The following is a 26,160-nucleotide window of genomic DNA, read 5'->3' on the forward strand; positions in this document are numbered from 1 at the left end:
CCAGTCTGTCGGGATACCAGCAACCTGCCGCATGACGGGCACATGGTAGATCCACCATGTGGATAAGAGAGCAGATACGGGTTCCAGGAAAAAAATGTGGATTTGTGGGGCAGGAGGAGAACAGGTTCTTCCGAGGGGCTCTGCTCTACTGACCATTACAGCAAGCAATGAAACCCAAAGACCTGCAAACACACGAAAGTGTCTTAATGTGCCGACATATATTGCAGGATTCTTTTTTATGATAATATATGACCTTGACACCTAACGTGCCTTGTTTATAGCTAGATGAGCTGTTGTATCATTTCATTCAGATGTGCTGCGGAGGGGTTTGTTTTTCTAAAGAAATGCATTCACAACCCATTAGGACTGCGTCGTCTTTTGATTTAAGCTGACGGATGAAAATCATGAATCACCAAAACCGGATTGGCAAAGGTCTCACCCAGGAAAAGGAATATATTTCAGTGCAGGCTTCGGAAGAGAAGTTCTGTTTCTGCCAAAAAAACATGAAGAAATATATGATTCAGAGGCAGATCTGAAGGGGGGGGGGGGGTTAGAAAGTAGAGTGACAGAGCGAAGTGGTGGCAGTGGACTCTACTGGTGGTGGGTCTGACACACTGACAGGCCATGCCATACACAGAGCAGTCTCCTCCCCTCTCCGGCCTGGCCTATATTAACTGTCCATGGAGCTCCACCTCACAAGCAGAGGCACATGGAGTAGGATAACACAACGCCAAAGCTCTGAGAATACATTCACATACCCACACACACACAGGGAGATACTGCAGGGTTGGATGTACAGTATAAATTCACCTGGTTGGACTATTAACTTCTTTACCATGTTGCTCCGGACTTCTCAGGAGATTTTCAGCATCGGTAAGTGACAACAAGATTTCCTTATTCCACAAAGACCAAGTAGATATGAATGTGATTTTTTTTTTTTTTTAGTGATGTTGAGGATATTTATCTTTATGCTCAGAACATTAAACAAGAAGAACAGGTAAAGCACTAAAAAGCAGGTGAAATGTCTTGCGTTATAGTGACCTAGGGGATGTTAATGGTGCTGAGACGCACTCAGATGCTCCATATAGGTGAAAGTTTATGTGTGTGCATCTGTGTAGAAGTGTAAGAGTCATACCAGTAACTGGACATGGGTAAACATGATGTGCAGGAGTTAGTTCGTCACACGAGAAACTCAACAAACAAAACCCCTGGATTGCAACAGTGTGTGTTTGTTTTGGACCACAGAGCGTTACAGTAACACAGCACCGGCAGGAATAGATGCCACTTCTCTCTCAGCTTAAATTACATGGTAAAATGTGTTTTAAAAACTGTTTGTCTCATGATGTAACAAAGGAGGCCTGCAGCAGAGGCTACTCCGGTGGAGACACATTGTTAGTGACTGGAATACAAATAACAGAAAGGGGCAGATTTCTTTTGATCCGTTTTGATTCGTCTTACCCAGAACAATCAAAATGTGACTTAATTATCTTATTACTCCGACAGGTAGGGTGAGATACGGTCATTCACCCTTTGCCCTCCATTCATTCATGTACAGCAGGGGGCAAAGTCCACTCGTGGGGCAAGCAAGTGCCAATACGTTATCTATAAAAACTGATTTTCAGTCATTAATGTTAGCTTTAATCTTGTGTCTCGTCTTGTGAAAGGGGCCCAGAGGCCAGTGAGGGGGAATCATCATGTATAATGTAGTCTAATGACAGGAACTTTTAGGTCGGAGACTGTGTGGAGATCAGTTTGAACTATCGTGACCCCCACCTCAGAGTAGAGGAGGGGGACCAAAACATGGATGAATGAGGTATCATTTTAGCATGATTTACTGAAGATTCTTTGTAAACCTGCAATGAATAAATGAAATTCTTCTTGAAGTAGTTTCATTCATGTATTTTTTTTTTTGCTTTGTAAATATCAGAGTACATTAAATGCAGTAGCCTAGCCCATACTATATCTCAGCAAAATTTATTTAATTTATTATACTGCACTAATGCCCTCTTTTCTATGTGTCTATAATTATATGAGATGTATTATATGTCGTTGGGATTGGTGCAGGAGAAAAACAGCTTATTTAAATACAACGCCACTCTCACCTTCAAGTAAGAGTTTATATGAAAGCTTTAGCTCATGCCCCAGCATCTCTCTCCCCCCGGCCAACAATGGCCCAAATCGTCCCCCGAGTCTGTCGCATCCCGCTCAGTCCGCATGCGGGTCCTGTTCTCCATCGCAGAGCCCATCCCGGCCCGTGAGAGGCATCTGCATTCTCGGGCACATGGGCTCTCACATGGTCTGCCTGCGGATGCTGATGTAGACCGCTGCGGCTGTGATGCTGCTGCCCGCCCGCCCATCCGCCCCTTCCTCCATTCACAGCATCCAGACTGCTGGAGAGAGAGGACGCCGACCGCAGTCTGAATGACGGATATAAACAGAGAGAACGGTGCCTTCGCGTTAATCTCGGCTTTGTTTTTGCTCGGGGTGCGTAAGCCTCATGGGGATCAGCTGAGAGGGCGGACCGGTAGCAGAGGAACACCCTGCGCATCTCTGTGCCAGATGGACTTTCTTTAAATCCGCAAGCCGCAGTGAGTGAGCCGTCCGAGCGATTCTTCTCACTGACACGACTAATGCAGCTCCTGCGTCCCATAAGCTGAAAACAGCATTAAATCCCACCAAAGGCATAAAAACAAAAACAAAAAAACAAAGGGGGACAACAAAACGTGCAGCGATCAGCAAAACAACAGCATTTTTGCAAGGAGGACACGAAAAGCAAAGAAACAGACAAACGCATAGATTAAAAAAAATAGGAGAAAGCAAGTATCTTCACTTTGCAGGCAGATAAGCCTACATTTTCTGTTGGCTTGACTCATGTGTGGGTGAAATAGCGTAATAAAGAGCAAATAGAGGGAAGGAAGCGTTGGGCTCTCTTATTCAGGTAAGATATAAGTCACAGCGCCTGGTCTTCAGCATTTTTTTGGATGCTCTCACCTTTCTTTGGACAGGCAAAAATAATGTATGTTCTTTTCCCCATCCTTTATCATAGGCCAGATCATTATGTTTATATGTTAAGAGGCAGCAAACATAATTCAAGCAAAAATCTTTCTGTCTTTCTTTACGTGTTTCTTCTTTTTAATTTGTGACTGTGGCTGAACTTTGTTTTGATGGTTTTATATGGCCACACATGAAGACGACCCGTAGCATTCTTGTTTACTGCAAGCATTGCTGGTATTTGTGCAGCGCCGTTAACGTTTCATCCATAAAACTGTAATTACTGAGCTGGATTTTGAAATTGCCGCTGACACGTGATCTCCGACTGCGAGCACATATTTTCAATGACTCCTGCTGCATTCAAGTACTGCTCGAAGTCCCCCCTTCTGGTCCTAGCAGAGCCTACAATATCTGATATATATACAGTATGCAGACGCCCATAAATCTGCACTGTACCTGCACAAAAAAACTTTGTTTGTAGCTTTTGTTTTAGTTATTTAGTCAACTATATATATTTGCGTACATTTTACATAAAATTAAAACTTCATTATTGATTTGTTGACATACCACGAGAAACAAATCCACGCAAACAAGGTTGTCCACCAAATATTTGTATTGCATTTTTAAGAATATTTGAAATAATAACAAAAGAACTGACAAAGAGGAGTATATAACGTTTCTGGGATCACAAAAAAAGTAAAATATAAACATATCAATTAATGCATGATATGCCTTAAATTTGCTGATAACAATAATCTTACAAAATCGTAGTAATAACAACAATACAAACAATAATAGCTTTAATAATGGTAATAATGATGACGAGAGCAACAGCATTAATATTAGTATCGATAATAGCAATAATAATAATGCAACGTGTCTCTAGTAGCACCATTTCCTACATATTTGAAATTCTTTTTGTGGTTTGCACAGTTGTAATTTATTGCTCCGTTTGTTCTTATTTGCACCTTTAGTGCTCTTGTTCTTCCTATTGTTCTTATTTGCACCTCCATTTGCTGCCCCCCCCCATGTGTGTTCTGAAGAGCTTCTGTAAGAGTGAATTACTCTATTGTGAGATTAATAAAGTTTTATCTAATCTAATCAAATTTTAGCTCCAGTGTAAACTCTCACCGTAGTCGGGTAATTTCCGACAGTAATTGAAGGCAGCCTTGTGACGTCAAAGCTCCCTCTCATAGCGCTGCCCAGCCTCAATGGCGATTGCAACAGATTGGAAGAGCTCGGCGGCGGAGCGCAGTCAAACCTCGTCCAGGTTTGATTGACCGTATAAAGAAACTAATGCGACGAATAAGGACTGTAAGTTAATTCTTATATTACGACTGTGACAGTGCTCCATCATGTATCGCGTTGCTGTAGACTGGCGATCGTTTTTTAGCGGTTTAACCGACGTCGGCTTTGTGCTGCCGTAGCGCGAGGAGAGCCGTTACCACGTAGTCAGAAGCCTCCGCCAACAACGACTCCTTTGTTCGCCATCGGCGGGTTTCACACTAACGTTATGTTTGATATTCACGAACAACGCATCGTATCGGTATCTTCGTCTTTCATTTATAATCTGATTTATGTGTGTGTAACCGGGGGGGCCATGGTTATCCGGTGAATTAAAAGCTAGTCGACGGAGGTCTGTCAGTAGCGTGTCATCTCGCCGTCTCGCTTCCATTCGTGGCTCTTTTCCGCCAGCCACTCAGACTCGGTGAAGGCCAAAAATAGGCGGTGTGAGCATGTAGCTAAAACTCTGAACAGCCGCTGGGTTTTGGCTTAAATGTTTGATATGTGAGCATCCTGTCGGGTGTTAGTATTAGCCGAATATGTTTGTGTCACCGCAAAATGTGATCGATACCCAGAAACCGGACTAGCAAGCACTGAAACCGGGCGGAGGAGGGTTGGTTTCCATTATTGACGCCACATTTAAACTAAAGCTGGTCAATGAGACGTGTTTGTTGTTGCTTGTCTATTACTTTTGTGAAATCCCCATTACATCTTAACCGGAACAACGGTGAGATGTGACTAAAAATTTCCTGGAACGGTTGGTTATTTTGTGGAATTGTCCTCCCGTTAAAGGACAGACTCTAATCTCCTTCCTTTTCCGGCACCGCATCTGTTTTTCTTATCTTTTTTTTTTTGTTCTGTTTTTCTCTTGTCTTCCAGGTTATACCCAAGTAAGATGGAGGATAGTTTTGATTGCGACTGTGGCGAGCTTGAGCCACCTGATCATTGAGGGTGAAAGATTACTTTGAAGACTTCAAGGCCAGACTCATTTCAATTTTATAGATCAGGTGACTTGACAGGTAATATTTAAAAAAAAAGACAAAAAAAACAAAACAGTGCATTAAGGCACATTTCATATGAAGCTGCTCAGGACCAGTCATACACTGAATGTATCTGCACTGTAAGGATGCAACTACATGCTTTTATAGTTTAACATAGTCTCAGTGCTTTTTAATTGGCCCCATTCCAGTCCATTCCATCGCAGCCCATAAACACTAGTCTACTAAGAATTGTTTAGTTAAACATATCCACACACCCAGGATTGGAAGAGGAGTTAAATGTTAACATTTTCTCTCCTTGTTCAAAATGGAAAGAAAGTTTGACTACACATTAGTGCCCCGCATCTGACAGTGACGGCTAGACGGCGGGGGGTGGGGGACTGGGTAGCCATCTGTACAGGGGTTCGTTTGCTCAGCCTCTGAAGCAGTGGGGGAATTCCTCTGTTGGTGTTAAAGTTGGACTTGAGACAGGCCAGAGACCAAACGTCGGAGACACAAGAAGCCCCACATAGTCGTCATGGCAGAGAAGTTTGAGTCCCTGATGAACATCCACGGCTTCGACCTGGGTTCTCGCTACATGGACTTAAAGCCTCTTGGCTACGGAGGGAACGGGCTCGTGTTCTCTGCAGTTGACACTGACTGTGACAAGCGTGTTGCTGTTAAGAAAATTATCTTGACCGACCCGCAGAGTGTGAAGCACGCCCTGCGGGAAATCAAGATTATCAGACGCCTCGACCACGACAACATTGTCAAGGTAATCGCAGGGACTGCGCCCCAAGTGGCAAAGAGTATTTCTCTGATTTTCTAAAGCTGACAGGAAACAGGAAGAATTAATTTCCAATTTCGCCCTTCTTTCTATGTCACCAGGTGTTTGAGACATTGGGCCCCAACGGTCGCAGGCTAACAGAGGACGTGGTGTCCCTGACAGAGGTCAACTCGGTCTACATTGTGCAGGAGTACATGGAGACAGACCTGTGTCAGCTGCTGGAGAGGGGTCTTCTGTCTGAGGGCCATGCCCGGCTCTTCATGTACCAGCTCCTCAGGGGCCTTAAGTACATCCACTCTGCCAATGTGCTGCACCGCGACCTCAAGCCCGCCAACCTGTTTGTCAACACGGAGGACCTGGTTCTGAAGATCGGGGACTTTGGGCTGGCCCGCATCATGGACCCCCACTACTCTCACAAGGTAGGACTAGTCTCTTGAGTAATTTTTCCAGTTGGTCTTGTCTTGGAAAATTTGCACCATGAATTTTATGGGGTTTTTATGATGAGCTCATGCTGCACAGACTGGAGTTGTAAGAGGAGCAATCTTAACCGTGTTGGCACGTTTTCGCCCTGTAGATAAGTGGTTTGTTGCTGTGACATGTGATGTTTAGGTTATGGCCCAGCAATGCTGTGTTCCCCAGGGTGACACAGCTCCACAGCAGGAAGTAAACAAGACGGGATGTGGTTCCTTGAGGTAACGCCTCTGTTTCCCCTGTGAGGCTGTGGAAAACATAACCCTGGGAACCATTCTTTTTCCATTTACACGCATATACAATTAGATGTGAAAACAGGCTCTGCTCCAAGCCTAAATATACAAATGAGTGGGTTCATGATAATGTGGCTTAACAAAGATGAAGGTAATCCACATTCCCAGGTGGGAAAAAAAAAAGGCAAATGTTTGAATACATGTGCAGTTCAGCCTTAAGCCTTCGTCAGCTTCTGCAGCGGATCCGTTATGGACATGCTGCATTATAATATGTAAGGATTTATTTATATCTGTGAGGGCATGTTTGCCCCTCTGTTCCATTTGCAGGAGGTCGTTACTCCATTCAAGAAAATCAGGTGTCAGAAGGCTGTTTTTCTTTGTGTTACAGGTTTTTTCCTTGTGTCTCATCAAATGCTGGCATAATTTAAGCCTGGACATTAAAAGCCAGATGTTAACAAGCCAAATGTTGAGCGTACACAGTTTAATGTTCTCTATAAACCTGCATTTTGTTTTGCAAAGTAGTGTAATGGTAGCAATAAAGTAGGTTGCTTTTATGTTTAGTATGAGAGGAGTATAGATCACCCTGGCTGATTGTAGCCAGGTGGAAGGCCTCTATTGCCCTTGTGTGTTTCTGTCACCTTATAAAGGGATGAGGGAATTCCAGTTGAAGGCCATATGGCGAGGTGATGCGAGGAAATCTAGGTTGGGAAGTGTCTCCCTCCCTCTCTCTCTGTAGCTGCTGGATCTCCACAGAGCACCGAGGCAGTCAGATGCTTACACGTGTCTCAGATTAGTCATCGGTGGGTCTGAAGTGGGCTCACGTGATGTGATCCCTCTGGCTGGCACAGCCTCATTCATATCCTTTACACAAGTCAGGATCTTGCCACATCACACACCACTCTGAGACAGTCTTACACACACACTTGTTTACCCGAACTGCTCATTTCCAGCTCACCAGCACTACTATGCTTTAGTAGTTCTACATTCTCATGAGTCATATCTACAGTGGAGACAATAGGTCTTTCTGCAGAAGGAAGAGGAAGGCAAGGGCTAATGTTTGCATGGAAGAAGTGAGCATTTCTCACGCAGTTCCCTCACTGCAGCCACCCACCCAAAGTTACCACACTCCTCCCTTTCGACAGGGTTTGCCATGTGGGCTTTTTTCCCCTCTACCTAAGCGGTTTTTCCTGATGGGAAACATGCAGGCAAGAGGGTATTGAAAAGCTGCTTGACTGGGGTCAGCTCTCTTGTGCTTGACTATTGTCAGCTGTAGCACTGCAGCAGACTACTGCTGCCGGGTTTTTGTCAAGGATACAGATGCTATAGTCATTTTGTCAGACTGACTTTTAGTAGGCTGTGACCCCGCTCCCCTTTCTAAACAGCATTGCTGTGTTTTGTCTGTCTCTCCTAAGATAACAATAGTGGTGTGGTGGGGGGAGGGAGAACACTGATACCTCAACCAGCCACTTTTTCATGGCACCTATAGCCATCTGATTGAGCGTGTGTGCACGCACATGTCTGGCGTCTCAGGCCAAATGAGGCTTGTTGTTGAACCCATCTCCCTCACACGACACTGTGGTGCCCAGTGGAGTGTGGAGGCGTTAAAAAAAACAGTTGGTTTCAGTGTTGGCCAGACATTAGGGTAGAATCACTGGGGGGAAATTTGCTTTCACAACCACGCTGTACTTCTAGTAGACAGGGCGAGTCGGAGCAGCTGGGTGACTGAGTGCATGTTATTTGAATAGCGTTGTTTCTAAATAAAGAAGCGCTCTTCGCCAGTGATCTTCAGTTTCTGGCGCAGTTTCAGCAAATGAGGCATCTAGATTCATGCATGGTGTAGGCACAGTGCGTTTGTTTCACCTTTTTCTCCCACAGTCCTGCTTTTTTCGCTTTGGTTGTGTTAATAAAAACATAACTCCTCATGATTCCCTTCAGGCGTTTCTGAATCCAGCATGGCTGTGTTTTTAAGAATGCTGTATAATGCTCACCAAGAGCACCCGTGCTTCTGTGCTTATCTCTCCATTGTTGTGAGAAAGCGAGTCGTTTCTGCCCGTGTGAACCTAAAGGCCGGCCCTCGTGGTGGCCCTGGATCAAGAATGACAAGAATTCACGTGCACTCATCCAACTTCTCCAACCCGGATTCCCCTCCTTTTCCCTGCCAGCTCTTTGTCTTGTTGTGGGAGCCTTGCTCCGGGCCTTATTGGAAGCTGATCTAAAGCCTGTGTTCATTTCCAGTTGCAGCTCACGATTTTAACAAGACAAAGAAGGAATGCTGTGAATATAGCACCCACCCATTTTTTTGTTTAGCAATGGCTGTGCTTAAGCAAGCTGTTTTTTTGGCTTAAAACTACACTGGCTGAAGCTGTAAACTACCCCAGGATAGTGTAACACATTTAATGTGTGCCTTAACTAAGTAATTTCACATCTGCTCAGTGTGGCAACACATGTCCTTTAGTGGTGAAATCCAGACTAGTTTCACATCATCTGATTAATAAATAATTTTCTAGATCTTGTCCTAAATAAAGAGTAGAAGTGCAAGAGAAACCTGATGTAGAAAACGGTCTGCTTGAATTGCACTCGAAGTCACTGTAAACTTGGAAAACCCTGGAATGCAGGGTCTTGTGCCTGCTTGTGGCTGAACATAAAGCTGAGTAATTTTTGATGTTACAGAGATAATAACTGGGACGTTTTCAGGAATGTTATAAGAAGAGGGTGGGCGTGAAGGGTTCACAGAGGTCCTTTCTCCCCACACATGCAACGCACAGCTCCAAACCACAACTGCAAGAACACACACACACACATCTGACCCAATTATTCAGCCAGCAACAGCCCTGTCTGGCACCAGACTTCGCAGGATCTAACAAGAAAAATGCAGGGGAGTCAACTTAAGGCTTAATGAATTTCAGAGAGGTGGTTTGCGGTTCCCAAGCCTAAAAAGATCTGCAGTCTCTTGCGTGTAATAGTAGTTTTATCATGGTCTTCGAGCACCAAAAAGGAGCAGAAATGATGGTGATCAACCATAAACCATATTGAAATAAATTGTTTATTCATTAATGATGTTCGTATATCAAATGTGTTGTGAGACTGCAGTGAAGCTCCCCTTATTCCGCTTTTTACAGTCCCATGGTTTGCCAGTGAAATGACTTGCGGTTGTGTTTTACAACTGAAACATATTCAGCAGTAGCAAAGAAATCTGTCATTTCAGTCATCAGCTCGTGTGAAGCAGCATCAGCCACCTTTTACTGACATGTGGTCGGACCTGCTAAAGGTCGCTGTGACTAACCGCAGCCAGACTCACGGAGGGAGCCTGTTATGAATCATTAAATGTCAGGCTGGTCTGATCTGGTTCAGGTGGTTAGGTTATTCACTCACTGGTGCCAGAGGTATTGAGATGGCTGATGCTTCGATGCCTGTGTGTCTGCCTTTGTGACGAGTGGCTCACTTAGAGATCAGTAATAGTCGAGAGGCGAGCCGGAGAGTTCACCTAATGCACTTCATGTCCTCAGCTGGTAGGCAAACTCTAATCTGCTCCTTTTAGTTCAGAGTCCATCGGACACAGAATTGTCCTTACGCAATGACCCGAAACTCTTCAGAGCCAGCCTGATCTGCATCTCTGTTGCAGTGCTAAACAGGTTGCATTTTTATCTTTACTGTATCTGTATTTAAATAGGTCAGACAATTTACTGGCTGTTTCTCAGAGAGGGTGCTGGACAACCTTGCACGTTTCAGTCAGTCGCTGTGACCTGGTAGTGTGCATTGTTGCCTGGTATTTCCCCTTAACTTCTTAACAAGCTTCCTGGTGAAAGCCACTGCCAGACTGGTTACCTGCAGGAACTAACGATCATTTTTAATAAATCATATTGTGATAATGACAAACTTATTTCACCACCACAAGCAGTAGCCCCCAGTTGAGGACGAGGGCGTCCAAAAAATCCCACAAGAAGAGCTCAGCACCGGTTCAAAACCAAAAATACTTTCCAGTCTTTTTCATATCTTCAAGAATGTCATTATCACAGAAGTACCTTGAAATATGCTGATAGTATTTTAGGGTCATGTTGCCGACCCCTGTGTCTACATGGTGTTTCATTTATAGGCCCATCAAAACAAGGGTGCGCAGAGACAGTGATACACCCCAGGACAGAGTGACATCAAGTATATGTGGCCAACTTAGGGCAGAAACAGGAGCCTGGCTCAGTGGCCAGCCAACCATTTTGGTCTCGCCACAAACTACCACTGCATGTGGGGGAGTGGGAGGACAGCAAGGGTGTTGTTTTACCACCTCCCCTCCCCCAATGCCCCAGTATGTGTGGGTGTACACACACACACACACACAGGTCTGTTTCCTTTTTGTTCAGTGTCCTCCTGCCCCTGGTAGTAGTCCGGCCCTGCGTGAGAGCAGAGTGCAGATTGGTGTCAGTGGTTTGTCACTGGTGAGTGGAGTGTGTGGCAGCAGGGGATTATCCCGCTCTCTCAGACTGCTGACAGGGCCTGCACGTGGCTGATCTCCTCTCTTTCATCTGTCTTTTCTCTCTGGGTTCTTTGTCTCCGTGCTGTGTCGCATACGTGACCGGCACAGAGTAGGTCCATCAAGGAGACGGCCCAGGGTTGGGAGGTTTATCATGGACCAGCAGGCATGGTTAGCTCTGGGACACGTGTTAACAGGGGTGTTGTATGGCAAACGTGGATGTTAATCACATTTATTACTGAGGGAACCAGCAGATTTGAGGGCCTTCTTATCTAAATTAACCAAACATGAGGACACAACAGTTCATAAACATGTGTAGTATTTGGGAAAATGTGGTTGTGAGTCATAGTTTCTTGTACCTTTTTTTGAATCTTTTTTTTTCCAGATTCCCACTAAACATGTCTTGTCTCCTAACACAGGGCCATCTCTCTGAAGGCCTGGTCACCAAATGGTACAGATCTCCTCGCCTGCTGCTCTCTCCAAACAATTACACCAAAGCCATTGACATGTGGGCTGCTGGCTGCATCTTTGCTGAGATGCTCACAGGGAAAACCCTCTTTGCTGGTAAATGTTGACTCAGTTTCATATGTGTGACTAACTGTACCCTCTCATATGCAAACACAAGCAGCCTTTGAAGCCTGTTAGGTGACTCTGATGAGATAAAAATGGAGCAGAGGTGCAGTGAGATATTTTCATCCTGCTAGTCAACATGTTTTTGTTCAGAATAGACAGGAGAGTCAGTCAGCTTTCACTATCCTTATTGCTCTACTTTGCAAATCCAGCTGGAGCTGGGAGAGCCCAACTGTTCTTGTTGAAACTGCCTTGAGCTGAACACAAGGCAAATAACATCCCTGTTCTCATGATCTGCCGCCTTCAGTCTCGCTCAAAACAAACTCACTCGGTCATGCAGAGGCTGAATGTTGTGTAAGGCTCCCAGGAAAGCGCCTGATGTTTGTCTGCCCGGTCTTTCAGGAGCCCACGAACTGGAGCAGATGCAGCTGATCCTGGAGTCCATCCCCGTACTGCGAGAGGAAGACCGCCAAGAGCTCCACAGCGTCATCCCCGTCTTCATCCGCAACGACATGTCCAAGCCTCACACACCATTGGCCAAGCTGCTGCCTGACGTCAGTCCCCAGGGTGAGTACCACTTGTGTATTCATTCAGAAGCCCTCGCATGCACACAGACAAAATACGGGGGTCAGGGTCATATCTCTCATACGTCAAGTGTCATGTCTTTATCCTCTGTCCCTGCTTTGCGCAGCCCTGGATTTCCTGGAGAAGATCCTGACCTTTAACCCCATGGATCGTCTGACTGCGGAGGAGGCTCTGGCCCACCCCTACATGGCTGACTACTCCTTCCCCCTCGACGAGCCTGTCTCTCTGCACCCCTTCCACATTGAGGACGAAGTCGATGATATCCTGCTCATGGACCAGAGCCACAGCCACACCTGGGACAGGTATGCTTGCTCACTTATACGTTTGTTTGTTTGGTTCTTATGAGTCACGTTACGCTTCTGTGTTTCTGTACTCAAGTCTTTCTCTTTCATGCCCCATCAGGTATCATGAGAGCCAGTTGTCAGAGGCTGACTGGCACTTGCACAGCACCCACGACCCAGATGAAGTCCAGGTTGACCCGAGGGCACTCTCTGATGTCACAGACGAGGAGGAGGTCCAGGTGTGTTTGGAGTTTGTCGAACATTGTACTTCCTTCCAAAACGAAACGCTTTTCTCCAACTGTTTTGTACGCCTCCACACTCCACTGCGCCCCCACGGTGGTGTGCGAGGGTGATGGGTTCAGTTTCTTATTTCTGATTTAAAAATACACTTTGAATATTTATAGATGAGAACTGTGTGAAAATGTGCTTCCCAAGTGGGAGGATGCAAGGTTTAAGTATTGAGTTGCTCCAAGAATAATGCATAACAATTAGAAAATAGCTTTTAGTGTTGTAAACTAAAGCTTTACCAAGTTGAGATGTGTGTAGGGATAACTTAAATTTACATTTTGATGAGATATCAAAGGCTAAATGGCAAATCTTGTCTGTTTCCAGGTGGATCCTCGCAAATATGCTGATGGAGATCGGGAGAAGTTCCTGGATGAGCCGTCCTTCGACTACTCCACTCTGTTCCTGCCAGAGCGATCCTGGCAGGACGACGACCACCACGAGAACAAATACTGTGACTTGCAGTGTAGCCACACCTGTAACTACAAGGCAGTGTCACCCTCCTACCTGGACAACCTCATCTGGAGGGACAGTGAAGTCAACCACTACTACGAACCCAAGCTCATCATCGACCTCTCCAACTGGAAGGAGCAGCAGAGCAAGGAGAAGGCCGACCGCAAGGCCAAGAGCAAGTGCGAGAAGAACGGGCTGGTGAAGGCACAGATCGCGCTGAAGGAGGCCGAGAAGACCCAGAGTCCGGTGGAGAAGGACCGAGAGCAGGAGAAACACCAGACAGAGAAGCCTCAAAGCCAGCAGACCCAAGGCTTTGACTTTGACTCCTTCATCGCCAGCACCATCAAACTGAGCCTGCAGCCGGAGCCCTGTCAGGAGGTGGCCCTGCTCAACGAGGTGGGCCTCCTGAACGAGCTGAACTCCTCCGTCTCCCAGCTGGAGGCTCCCCGCTCGGGCTCCATGTCCAAGTCCATAAGTCAGGAGAAGGAGGAGAAGTGCCTGGTAAACCTCGCCCAGCTGGGCGGAGGAGGGCTGGGAGTCGTCGGCGGTGACGGCGCCTGGCCCGCTCAGCCCTGGGAGAGCTTCGGCTCCGGGGAGCGAGTCGAGGAGAACGGCTGCCTGATAGACGAGGCGTGTTGGGACATTCGCAAAGAGGACCACCTCCAGAAGGAGAGCACTTACACCAGCTACCTGGACCGCCTGTTCAGTCGGAAGGAGGAGGGGGTCGGAGAGACTGTGGCCGGCTCGGAGACGGAGCCCTCGGAGGCGAGAGAGCTGGACGAGAGCTTCCTCGGCAGGAACACGGAGATTGTGCTCAACGTGCAGCTGGACTCTCTGGCCCTGCCCGGCTTCGACAGCGCCGATGACTTGCCTCTAAAATCCATCCAGGCGTCCCTCACCCCCTGCGCTGTCAGATGCTCCCCACAAATTGCCCACAAAACATACAGCAGCATCTTCAAGCATCTTAATTAAAGAAATATATATCCTCCCTCACAGTGCAGAGTTTAGGCAGTTTTGTTTTTATGTTTTTTTTAATAATATGGTATATTATTGTACTTGAATCATTTCATACCTTTTTTATTATGGTTACTTTTAATTAGTTTTTTTTTTGTTTGTTTTTTTAAGAGTTGAGAAGGGTGATTTATTATATTCAAAGAGTTTTGGTCATCACTCTGAGCCTTGATCACCAGGCCTTCATGGGTTAATGTCTACGCCCTCATTGCTAAACTGGCATGTCACTCGCACACTTATGTACTGTAGACGACCAGAGAGCGGGGGGGAGTTGGCTGGAAGAAAGTCGGAGGGTGGGAGCGGAGTTCTGATTGAAGAGATGAGGTTTGGCTGTTCGGGTGTGACAAGGAAGGATGGTAGACGCTAACATTGCTGTAGGCATTTAAAGTGCTTCAAAAACCCTTTCCTGGGATGGGATCCAACAGAAAAAAGGGGATGGGATGTCCTTTTTTATTTTATGACTTTTATTTCCCCCCTCTGAAGAAAGCTTCCTTAATTACCCTTTCATACTGTAAATCTGACACATGATGCCAGCAGCAACCATTATCGTAGGCGTTAATGTAAATGTGTTATCTACCTCAAGGTAACAGCCGCGAGAGACACTCGAAGCCGCACTAGTGCTTTACACACATGACCATCCTCATACCATGAAATGAAGTGGTCGCGTAGACGAAATCTGTCTCACTTTTGCATTTAACATAGTGAGGTGTTTCAGTAATCATTATTTATTTCTAGCAGATGTGCGATATTTATTTTATCAAAATGTGTTATTTCAATGTGATTATTGAAGATCGAGGAGTTGGACAGACTTCCATTTTCATTTCGGCACTATATGGGCGTGTAAGTGTTCCTTTTGTTTTATGGTAGGATGCAAATTCATCAGTTATGTTCTAAAAAGAAGTTGAGGCTTTCCATTTTCCACCAATATTGTCCACATGGATATCATTCTTTTTGTTCATTTTTTTTTTATTTATAGGTGCGTTCTGTCTTTAGTGGAAAAAAAACTGCTTTATGGTTTAAAGAGGCGCCTAAAAGTCTTAATTTTTTATCTAAATGTAATGTAAAAAATTGCGTGCATGGAGGCAAGAGAAAGGTACATTAAAGTAAAGTTAATGGTGAGTATAATGTACGTCAGTTTTAATTGTACGTTTTTTGTTAAATTTCTATGTACTTTTTCCAGGCAAGCATGAATTAGGTTAAGGTGTAGCATGTAGAACACTTATGGACTTTTTTTTTTTTGGTAATCATTGGTTCCCCTGTTCTACAAAATATCTCAAAATAAAATTACTGGCAAAGAGTTTGTCCTGCGTCTGTCCTTTCTTTTTGGTCAGGGACGACTCTGACCTCATGCACTTAGTTAAGCTGTGTTTTTATAACTTGAATTTTGTATGGCGGCGCAGCCACAAGATCCCTGTTGGTGGAGAAGTGCTGACTGCGGCGCTGCCACCTCTAGACTCACACTTTTAATGTTTAAGTAGGCAGACTAAATTACACTGAGTGCTGGGGACACAAGCTTTGAATCATCAGCTAAATGTAGCTCTGACTCAGAACACCGTACATCACTGCTGCTGACTGAGTACACAGGTTCCCACCTGCTTTCAGACATTAAACAAGCGGGATTACATGTCGACATTTGTCTTTCTTTTTTTTGGCAGCAACATTTTGCTTCTTCTGCAATACTGACGCTTTTTCCCGTCAAGGACACAGGTGTAGAAACGCGGTATGTCACCATCTCACGTCCCTTCACAGGCAGCCTTGCAGTTTGCATTTCCAAACTTCTCGGAAAGAAGACCAGCTCGACGAGGTGGCCACATCAGACTGTGAGAAAATAACAGACTCCTGCAGGTTGACAGTGTCAAAGTGACAGTTAATTTTGGGACGAGTCGTCACATTTTCACAAGAATTTAGCATTTTAGTGTTTAATGTACTGAAAAGCAAACAGCTTCTAGGTTCCCTTTGATATATAATCTTAAAGCATTGACATAGTCTGATATTTTGGAGTCAGGGTCAGATTGTATAGGGTAACATGAAATAGTCTGTATTTTACTTAATAGATAAATGTTTGAGTCAAAAACAGTGGAAAAACTTATTCTTGGTTCACATTCCAAGCTGTAAAACTACTCCATTACAAGTAAAAAGGTGCCACATTGAAAACGGTAGAAGTACTCATTATTTCCAGCAGTCCCATCAATGTATTATTGTATATTACTGAATTATTACTATTGATACGTTAACATTTAAGCAGTGTTAATGTTCCAGCTGTTCAAGGTGGGGCCAATTTTATGTATACTGGTAAACATATGTCTAATTTTCTAACTGCAGGTTTTGTATGTAAAGTCTTAAGTACTGCGCTTGAGTAAATGTACTGACCTCTTAAAAACTAAATGTTTGTCCAGCTAAGAAGGTTGACAACTGGTTTGTGATGCGCATATTTCTCTGACCAGACCAGAGGCTCATTTGAACAGCTGTAACCTCACAGGAAGTGAAACGCTGCGGTGCAAAGGTTGGTCGTCTGACTCTAATCAGCTGCAGCCGGGCTCGGGCTTTTCACCGCTGCTACCTCCTGCTGGGAAAAATTAGGCCAGCTATGTGTTGTTATCCTGCTCTCTTGGTAACAGCGCAGCGCAGCCCTCAGCCGCAGTGACTAAACCCTGCAGGAATACTCGGATGAAAGCTAAGACACCCGATTTGTGCCAAGACCAGCGCCTAAAGACTAAATGTAGGTCAAATTGTGCTATTTTCCCTGTTTTCACTCCAACCAGCTCACAGGTTTTCCTTCTTCCTCTTCGCCTCACTCGCTCTATAAATGTCTGCATCTCTGCTGCGGTGTCACCGCTCGCATCAACCCCACGTAGGCTTCTTCATCACCCCCCTCATGAGGCGAACTCCTCCATCCTCCCCCCGTGCTGCAACTTCATCCACACACGCTTCTGCAACTTAACTACTGAACTACTGGGGGTTTTTCCTCTCTGTCGCACACCCACATTGCATTCTCCATCTTTCATATTGCCTCCTCATCCTTCACCCTCTGAGGTCTCCCTCTGAGGTCCTGGGCCTGTCAGGTGTTGTCAGGTTAAAAATAAAATCCAGGAACACCAGGATAAGCAGCTCAACTCACCCCCCCATCAGCTGACAGTAGCTTAACGCATCACCTACTAATTCAAGGTCATGAATGCAATTCTCTTTCCTGGAAGGCCAATTAAAACTCAGTGTCGGAGATTTCGGCAAAGTCGAGGAACTCTCAAAGCTTCCACAGACGGAAAACACCGAAATAACTTGATGACCTGCTTGGAACAGGTCTTGCAGTGCAGCTGAGCACATGTGGAGACAAAGCACAAGCCTCCAACAGTTATCTGTTCAACTTGAGGCTGCTCATTATGGCTCCTCAGTGTCAGAATGTGTGTCCATATTCAGACTGGAGTTGTGCACCGTGCCGGATACTAAAGTTAGAACACAAAGTGCCTTTAAAAATAGACATCAGCTCTCAGGGACCTGCACTTTGAATGCTTTAACTACTGCCAAAGTCACAGAGCGTCCTGACCACTGACACCAGATCAGTGTATCATTTTATACGACTTCTTAGCAACGCAGGAGTGCAAATACAACAGGCTGCCGTTTCCGTCCGGCAGATTCAGAAAATGTAGCTTGCAAGAAGCTTGTGCTCAGCCTGAGAGTGAAGTGAGGGTCCTCCGCAGCTTCTGTAAAACGTGGGATGGCTATAATCCATATTTTTATCAGAAACCTGATCAAAGGACAGCGTGAGAATAACTTGTGCTGCAGAGAATGATCACATGACTCTGCAGCTCCCCTGGTCTTTATAAAGCTTTAAAGGTCCAGCATGTAGGATTCAGGGGGATCAACTGGCAGAAATGGAATATAATATTCACAATTATGTTTTCATGAATGAAAATAAGGATTGCTGTGTTTTGTGCAGCCCAGAACGGACAAACCGAACACTGGCTTTGCAGAGAACCCTTCACGTTTTGCAGCCAACATATGGTGCTCACTGCTAGATCCCACTAAACACACACTGACATCCCAGCATGCTCACTGAAGGAGCTTTTGGTTGCAGCGTTTGATTCCCCCTTTCCAAACTGGCTGCGGAGCAACTTCTTAATGCAACTTCAGTAAGAAATGGGGGCAAGGAAACGTCTGGGGAAACACAAAAAGGGAATTTTGCACTAACAACACTGTTGTTTTGACATTTGATTTGACTGAAGCCTCAGTTTGGCTTCAGCTGAACATTAGAAGCCGTTTTCGCAGTCAGGACGGGATTTTGTTCCCCATCTCTAACATCAAAATCACATTAGGAGGAGATGCTTCGCCGCCAGTACAGACAGGAGGAATGATTACAGCGACCAGTCCTTCAGTGAATAATGGGCACATGAGTATTTTAAGAAAGAAAAAAATGTGAAGCTAACATTCTGAAGACGCACGCAGGTTTGGAAAAGAGCGACCAGGTTGAGAAAAATGCATTAGTCCTCAGCCAGGCGTGAGTGCTCTGGAGCTGACGTGATAAACAACGGTGGCCAGCACAACAATCTGTGCCCTCATTCAAACAAAATCATCCTAAAAGCTTATTAATATTCATAATGTCCCTTTTACACAATGTTCCCCCGGCTTGTAGAGCAGCAACAGCTGCTCAGCACATTAGCTGAGCAGTTTCCATAATGAAAGATTTCTTCTTTGTGTGCACACGAATGGCACAAAAACATGCTTTTTTTCTCTCTTGTGCAATCAAAATATTATATTGTGCGTATAAGTCATTATGTCGTAGTAACAAAGCAACTCACTGTGAACGAATTCGCTCTTCTTTCCTACCATGCAGCTCGCTCACACGCAAGGCAACAAAAAGGAGGGAAATCAAGTTTTATTTTCACTTTGGAGTGTCACACAAGCTCGCCGGAAACACGAGACCCTCCTCAGCGGGGATCATCTGATGTGTGTTAGCTAATGGAGAGACTACAGATGTTAGAGCGTGTCAGTTGACCTCATCCGTGATCAATCACACAGCCCGGGGACGCGATCTTTCAGTTCTCGAAGCTCAGAATCTGGTACATCGGGTCAGCAAAACCGTCTGTTTTGCGTAATTCGCCGCAGAAACATGCTGCTCTCTCTTCTGGCTGCTGTTATTTTGGGATATTTCAGAAGCTGAACCTGAAATAACACAGTTTTGGATTGGGGGGGGGGTAGTAATTTTCATGGTTTGAGACAGCTCTTTTATTGTTCTCAAGGATAAAATCGTCTCCATGATTTATTGGAGATGTTATTCAGGATATTTATAATCTCTGTTTTGTTTAATTGTGATGTTGCGTCACATTATCCTCATAATTATTATTACGGCACAGTAAATTGAATTGAATTGTTGCCAAGGTGGCTTCCAGGGTTCGGTACTTACATCTCAGACAGATAAACGCATCTGGGATCACTGCTTTGTTCTAGGGAATGGTCTCAGGTCTGCAGGTGCTTGCTTGAGCCAGCCTGAAAGGGAAAAAAGGAAAAAAAAAAAAAAGATAAACTTATCAGTTGTCCCCCTTTTCCACATGGCGGCCGGTTTTCCAAGCACAGCTCACAAGAAGGAAGCCTGCTCATATTCCCACCGCAACAACAAGCCCTCGTTTTTTCCAAAACAGAGCTGACCTTTTTCAGGACGTGGACTTTTCCACTTTGGCTCAAAAATGCAGACATGTCAGTTTTAGGAAGAGGCTCAGAAACACGCCTGGTGCAGCTGTTATCAAACTATTCTGCAAACAGTGGCGTGCAGCTCGCTTCAGTTTCTGCCAGATAGGTAGGTGGCATAAAGCATTCGTCCACAGAGCTGCAGGGAGACACAGCAGCCTTGATTAGAAATGCAATTTAACACATGTCCAATAATTACATGTACGTGTATTTTGCCTGGTCATTCCTTTTCATGCGCACAGCTCATGAATTTATCGGTCATCGTGGCGCCAGAGCTCAGCAGCAAAGAGGCGAAGACAATTTGTTCCTCCTAACAGATCAAGTGTGTTTGTGTGTACAACTAAGCCTGCGGTACCACAGTGCAGGGGTGTGAAGAGCATCAGCACTCCTGGGCGCGCTGGAAAACTCACTAACTCAATGTTCTTGCTGAGTCCTGAAAATTACATTTGAATTTGCGGAGGACGCAAATAGCTGCTTGTGTGCCTCATGCATATGATGAGAGGTTGCAGGAAGGATTTCCCCCAGTCAGTATGTGACAAGGTAAGACTGAGCAAGACAAGATGTCGTTACAAGAAGTCCCTGTGGCCTGTGTGTGTGTGTGTGTGTGTGTGTGTGTGTGTGTGTGTGTGTGTGTGTTATCAGTCAGACTAACTCGTGACTTTTCACAGGTTATTAGCAGCAGAAACAAGTTTGTGAATGTTTCACTTCTCCTGACGTTATTTACTCTGTAGCTTTCCCTCAGGGGTGAAACGTGCAAAGCACATCCACTCAAAGTAGTTTCATTTTACTTGAGTATTTCCATCTAAAGCTACCCTGTTCCTCTCGTTCGCACTGTTCACGGCCAGACCCACGCTATCTCAAAACCCACAGTTCTCCTTTCTGTGCAGAAATACACTCGGGCCTCAGCATGCTGAGTTGGTCGAGTCTCTTCAGGTAGAAATGTCCTCTGTGATGCCCGCTGAAGAGACTCAACTGAAGAGTCACAACTTGATTTGAAAAGCTGTTATTCCACTTAGCACATGTCTCTATTTATCGTATCCTACTTATTTAATCAGTGTTCAGACTGATGGACTCAACGTCTTGGGGCCTGTAAGTAGTTTAGGATCTGGTTTAGATTTAGGTTGGGTTTAAGTTCAGGGTCTTTGGTTAGTTTTAGGTGTTTTCTTGGTTGTAAATATTGCACATTCAGACGTGTCGGTAAACTTTCTTTAAATATTCTCTACTTAGTGTCAGGGCCATTATAGCCTTATCACGGTGTCCCATGTCACATATCTCCATTGAGTCTTATATGATTGTACTTTCCTTTTAAAGGTTTTGGGAACAAACTGAGACGAAAAAGAAGTATTAACGCATCCACAGCTCTGAGCTTCCTCATCTTTGTCCATTTGTCTTCCAGAGAACAGAAGCAATGAGACAAACAGTGTGGGGATCGTAGCTTCTGCGTTTTCTGGCTCATCAACAAGTGGTTTTACCGACGGAGCATCTGAAGCAAAAACAGCTCAGGTGCTGAAATAGTGTTTTCAGGAGATAATTTGAGTGGTGTTGCAATGCCAAACATCGCCTACACATGCACCACTTGAGACTCCTACATGGAATAAAATCGCCACCTTTGTATTTTCTTATTCATTGTGTGGGTGACATGAACGGGCCACTTCACAGCGGAGCGCATCCTGTAACGGTGGAGACCGGACGAAGCGTTCTGAGGGTTAGTGAACGGGCCTCACGTCGTGAGGAGCGGAGAGCTCAAAGGGCACACTGAAGGAGCGAAGATGTCCTTTGATATTAATGAACTGACATATTTTGAGCTTGAAAGTGGGTTTGATTTATGCAAGAGAGCTTCCAGAGCCCTCCGGGGTAAGTGTGTGATTCTTCCACCCCCGATGACAGAAGGCAGGGTACTGTCACGACGCCCGGTGCTGCAGCACACACTGTAGACTCGCTGTGGAAAAACACTTAACCAAAGGCTGCGACTGAGACGTGTTTGGTCCTGTTTGCGCATGCCCGCGGCTTAGAATTGTTGTGTTCCTTGTAGGTGTGTGACACCTTTTTTTGAGAGGTTTTTAACCAAACAACATTATCTATATTCTTAGAGACACGTGCTGTGTACCTTGTCTGTAAATACTTTCTTTTAGCCATCACAGGTAAAACCCCAGGTGTTCTTTACACTAATGATGGCAACAGCTGGGCTGTTTGGAAATGAACACAGGGGAATAACTTCATAATTTTGATCACAATCAGCTGAAACAATGCTCACAAATCCCTCTTGTTTTTGTGTCTTTGTTGCCAAACATATCTGCATTTCACAGCCAGGCAGCTTGGAATATCACAATTGTGCCGAAGCCAAAACAAAAGCTCCCAACAGACATTTCTGCTCCCATACAGTGAATGTTCTGGATCTAATCTATAAAAACAAAAATGTGTTTTTATCAAAACACAGAATGAAGTCTGAACAATTTGGCTGAAATTTGCCAGTGCTTGTTGAACTGATCCTGCCCCTGTGGATGGATCTCCGCGAAACGAGAACACCGACGTACCTGCACCTGAAACCAGGAAGTTCAAACCCACAGGTCAGCATCTGTGTGCCGTGTGCTTATCCACAGACGAGGACAGCAGCAGCCTCCAACATCGTCACACTTGTGCCAATGCAATGCTTGTACAGTGTGGTTATCGTGTTGAATTTTAAACATCCAAATGTGTGTGTAAGTGGGGGGTGGATGCAGAGTTGTGACTGCAGGAGTGTCATCCTACTCGACTGTTATCTTGCAGTTTAAAGAGAACTGGGTTGCGTGTCTTAGTGCTTTATTATAAGGATTATACAGTGACCAATCTATGATTTTTTATTAATAATTTACTAACATTCATGTCTGCCAACTTCATGGTTTTGAATGACCAAACCAACGTTTGTAACTGTAGTCTTGATGGCGTGTTACAGTGAAATCATATGAGGATTTGCGAATGGATTAACAACATTTTAGCCATCAAGTGTAAAAGTTGTGGGGGCGTTTACTTTATTTACCTGTCGGAGGTGACATCTTTGCTTCTAAATTTCAGGTGTAAGGTGATGTCACGTTCCTCTCCTGCAGGCCACACAGGTTGGCCCCTGCAGAGCTGAGCTGAGTGACTCAACAGCTCCCCCTTGTGGATAATCTACACGCTTGCAAATATGAACTAATTACATTGCAGGAGAGTGTGTTGGGTTAATCCCAAGAGGTGCACTTGGGCTGACCTCCTCGGACTGATAAATCTGCACGGAAAAGCGAATGAATTGCATTTTTCCTTTCCCTCATTACCTCTGTTGATGTGCTGTTGAAGAACTTAACCTGCAGCTCCAGTAGTGCTCACTGGGCAGCAGATCAGGCTGCAGCTGTGCGTGAGTGGCTTCCAGGTCTGACACTGAAGGTCTCTACGGATTGCCAAGACAGACAGGAAGGAAGAAAGAAAGAAAGAAAGACCTTAAATCACTGATGACATTGTCTAAAACCAACCAGACTGCTGAAAGTTACAAAGCTGCACAAATGAGGAAAACAGAAGGTGAGCTGTTGAATTCTACATCTTCATGACTTTTATCCACACATTCAGAAAGACCTGCTTTGTTTTTGCTCTCTTTTGTTTGTGCAGAAGGGGAAACACTGCTGACTTTCAGCTTTGAAAAATATCATTTTACGATCCGGGGACATTTTGGCATGTTTCATTAAACATGATCTTCTGTCTCCCAAACACAGAAACACGACATAATAGTTTTTCTGTGGCGTCAACCAACAATCAATGACAGACAGCTCTGCTACAAATATCAAGTTATTCATATTCAGATTTTGTGAGGTCTAGTTTAATTACAGGCATGTTCACACCTGTAATTATATTATAATTAAATATAATTGAAGCTTGTTTGACTTTCATCTTATCTGAATTGGAAACATGTCTGTATTACTCTTTTATTTACATGCATATACTGATATAAACAAGTCTTTAACGCCATCAAAAACATTAATGACTTCAGCTATTTTCAAGATTTTGTCTGGTACAGACATGTAATTAAATTTGGGAGTGACAACATGTTCGAGTGCTGAATCTTAATCTTAATCTTAACTCTAACAGCAGAGCACGCCACTACACCAGAGAAACAGGCAATTCAGCACAATCTGCATGCAACATATAAGAATGCATTTGCGTGCACAGGTGATGCCGGGACAACATCACTCACCCTCCACTGCAGACACCCGGGTTCAATCCCTCACGCTGATGCCTTTGTCTTGGTTGTACATTCCAAAAAAACACATTTGGCAGTGTTTGCAGGTGGGAAGCCAGCGAGGGGCTCAAGTCCTTGTGGCACCAGCGGCTCCTACTGGCTGGTCAGGACGGCTGCATGGAGACGGGTGGGATCTACAGCGGCAACAGCAGTGAGAGGAGTGCAGTACGAGAGAGGTGGTCGTTCCAGTGTGCAGAAAAAATGGGTCAAATAAAAATGAAAGAAGAGATAAGAATGCTACTGGTGTTGCTATCTGGTAGAGAGCTGCTGTACAGTCGTGTTTTTTTTACATAATCTACACATGATGGAGTGCATGAAAGCTTGCTCAAACCTCGATGTAATGTCTGACAGTCACGCTGTGCAGCAAACTGATAGCATATGGGCTTTCCCCTAGCATCTAAATGCTTTGCTCTATGTCAGGCCCAACCGTGACATGGCACAAGAGGACAAAAACATGTCATGAGAGCTGCACCGCGACCCAAGTGTTGTGGGTTGCCAAGACACGGTTGTCTGGCCACAGCGGACGCCTGGTGACACTCATTCTCATGAGTGTCAGAGTGTGTGTTTCACCTGAGAGCAGATCAGCACACACACATACATATGCATACATACATAGACAGAAGGGAGACGCCTGAAGTGCACTCCGGTCTGTGTCTGGTCCTCTTCTCATTTTGCCATCAAAGCAAACGGGCAACGAGCAGGAGCTTCAGGCACTGTAATTATGCTTTTTCGTGGCTTATCTCTTGACATGTCACAGTGGTCTCTGTTGTGAGAGAAGCTGCCACTATTTCAGGAGTTCCAGGCTTTTTCTTAGACCGGAGCAGCAGAGAGGCTGAGATGAAGGCCAAGGCTTTGTCAGTGAGTGAGTGCACCTGGATGTCAGAGGAGTGCCACCTGCTGGATGAGCTGCATGGAGACGCCCACAGGGACGGCCTGCGTTTGCCAAACATCTTCAGGTCCAAAAAAGTGAAGCCGCTCTCTCGGATTCAGACCGGGCCCGCTTACCAGGTCTACCATACAGCCCGGGAGCTTCTGCTGGAAGTGCTGGACCGAGGAGCCGTCCGGGAGCTGATCAGGAGAGCTGCCGGCGTGAGGGCAGGCTCTCACCGTCCGTCGTACAGCCAGAGCAGAGAGCAGAGTGCAGGTCTGTCTGAGGGGCAGTATGCTGAGGCGCTAACGTGGATCTCTATAGTCCTGCAGAGCGGTCTGTCTGCAGGAGAGAACCGCAGCTTTGGCTCCGAGCTGACCCTAAAACTGGACGGATGGCAGGGTGTCCTGAAGAGAAACAGCTTCCAGACCAACCTCCTATCTCTGACAAGACTGGACGATGGAGACAAGTTGGAGGTCCTCTCGGCTTTCTGTTGCCACATAACCAGGCGCTACCAGGCCTTATACACGCCTGGTCACAGCCTGGCTGTGAAGAAATACCGACTCTCCTACCAGCAGAGTCCTTGCTCTCTCCATCTCGCCCTCCTCTGTGACCTGAGCTCTGGGTTCATCTGTAACATGTATCTGTACTGTCCAGAGCAACTCCTGAAGCAGAGTAGGAAACCTGTGGTTGAGCAGGTGGTCGGATACCTGCTGAGACCTTTCTGCAGCCACAGACACTCAGTTCAGCTGGACAGCTCTGCTTGGATGGAGGGCAGACTCACAGACATCCTCTCCAGCTTAGGGGTCAATATAATTTTTGTTCCAACCGTTAAAACCCCCGTCACGGACCCAGCGTCACCTCCACCGGTCATACCACATCAGCAACAATCATCCGAGGATTCAGCACCTGAACTCGTGGTCCACCTGCAGGGCTGGACCGGCCCTGCTCTGTTTCCTCTGTCAGACCTGAAA

At 45.4% G+C, this 26,160-nt stretch overlaps 1 protein-coding gene across 2 annotated transcripts; it reads left to right on the forward strand.

Annotated features, from left to right (window-relative positions):
- The first annotated feature begins 719 nt into the window (after positions 1-719).
- Positions 720-15,691, forward strand: mapk6 (mitogen-activated protein kinase 6). Of its 2 annotated transcripts, none has more exons than XM_041959912.1 (8): positions 720-873; positions 5,155-6,027; positions 6,141-6,458; positions 11,628-11,772; positions 12,181-12,345; positions 12,470-12,665; positions 12,766-12,883; positions 13,257-15,691. In XM_041959912.1, exons 2-8 carry the CDS (start codon positions 5,791-5,793, stop codon positions 14,352-14,354), a joined length of 2,277 nt encoding a protein of 758 aa, XP_041815846.1. In that variant the 5' UTR covers positions 720-873; positions 5,155-5,790; the 3' UTR covers positions 14,355-15,691. The 2 variants fall into 2 exon arrangements, with proteins under 2 accessions (XP_041815846.1, XP_041815762.1); XM_041959828.1 differs by lacking the exon at positions 720-873 and adding an exon at positions 4,198-4,305.
- The last annotated feature ends 10,469 nt before the right edge of the window (positions 15,692-26,160 follow it).

The sequence above is a fragment of the Chelmon rostratus genome, chromosome 1 (genome assembly GCF_017976325.1).
Source record: "Chelmon rostratus isolate fCheRos1 chromosome 1, fCheRos1.pri, whole genome shotgun sequence".
Taxonomy (NCBI): Eukaryota; Metazoa; Chordata; class Actinopteri; order Chaetodontiformes; family Chaetodontidae; genus Chelmon; species Chelmon rostratus.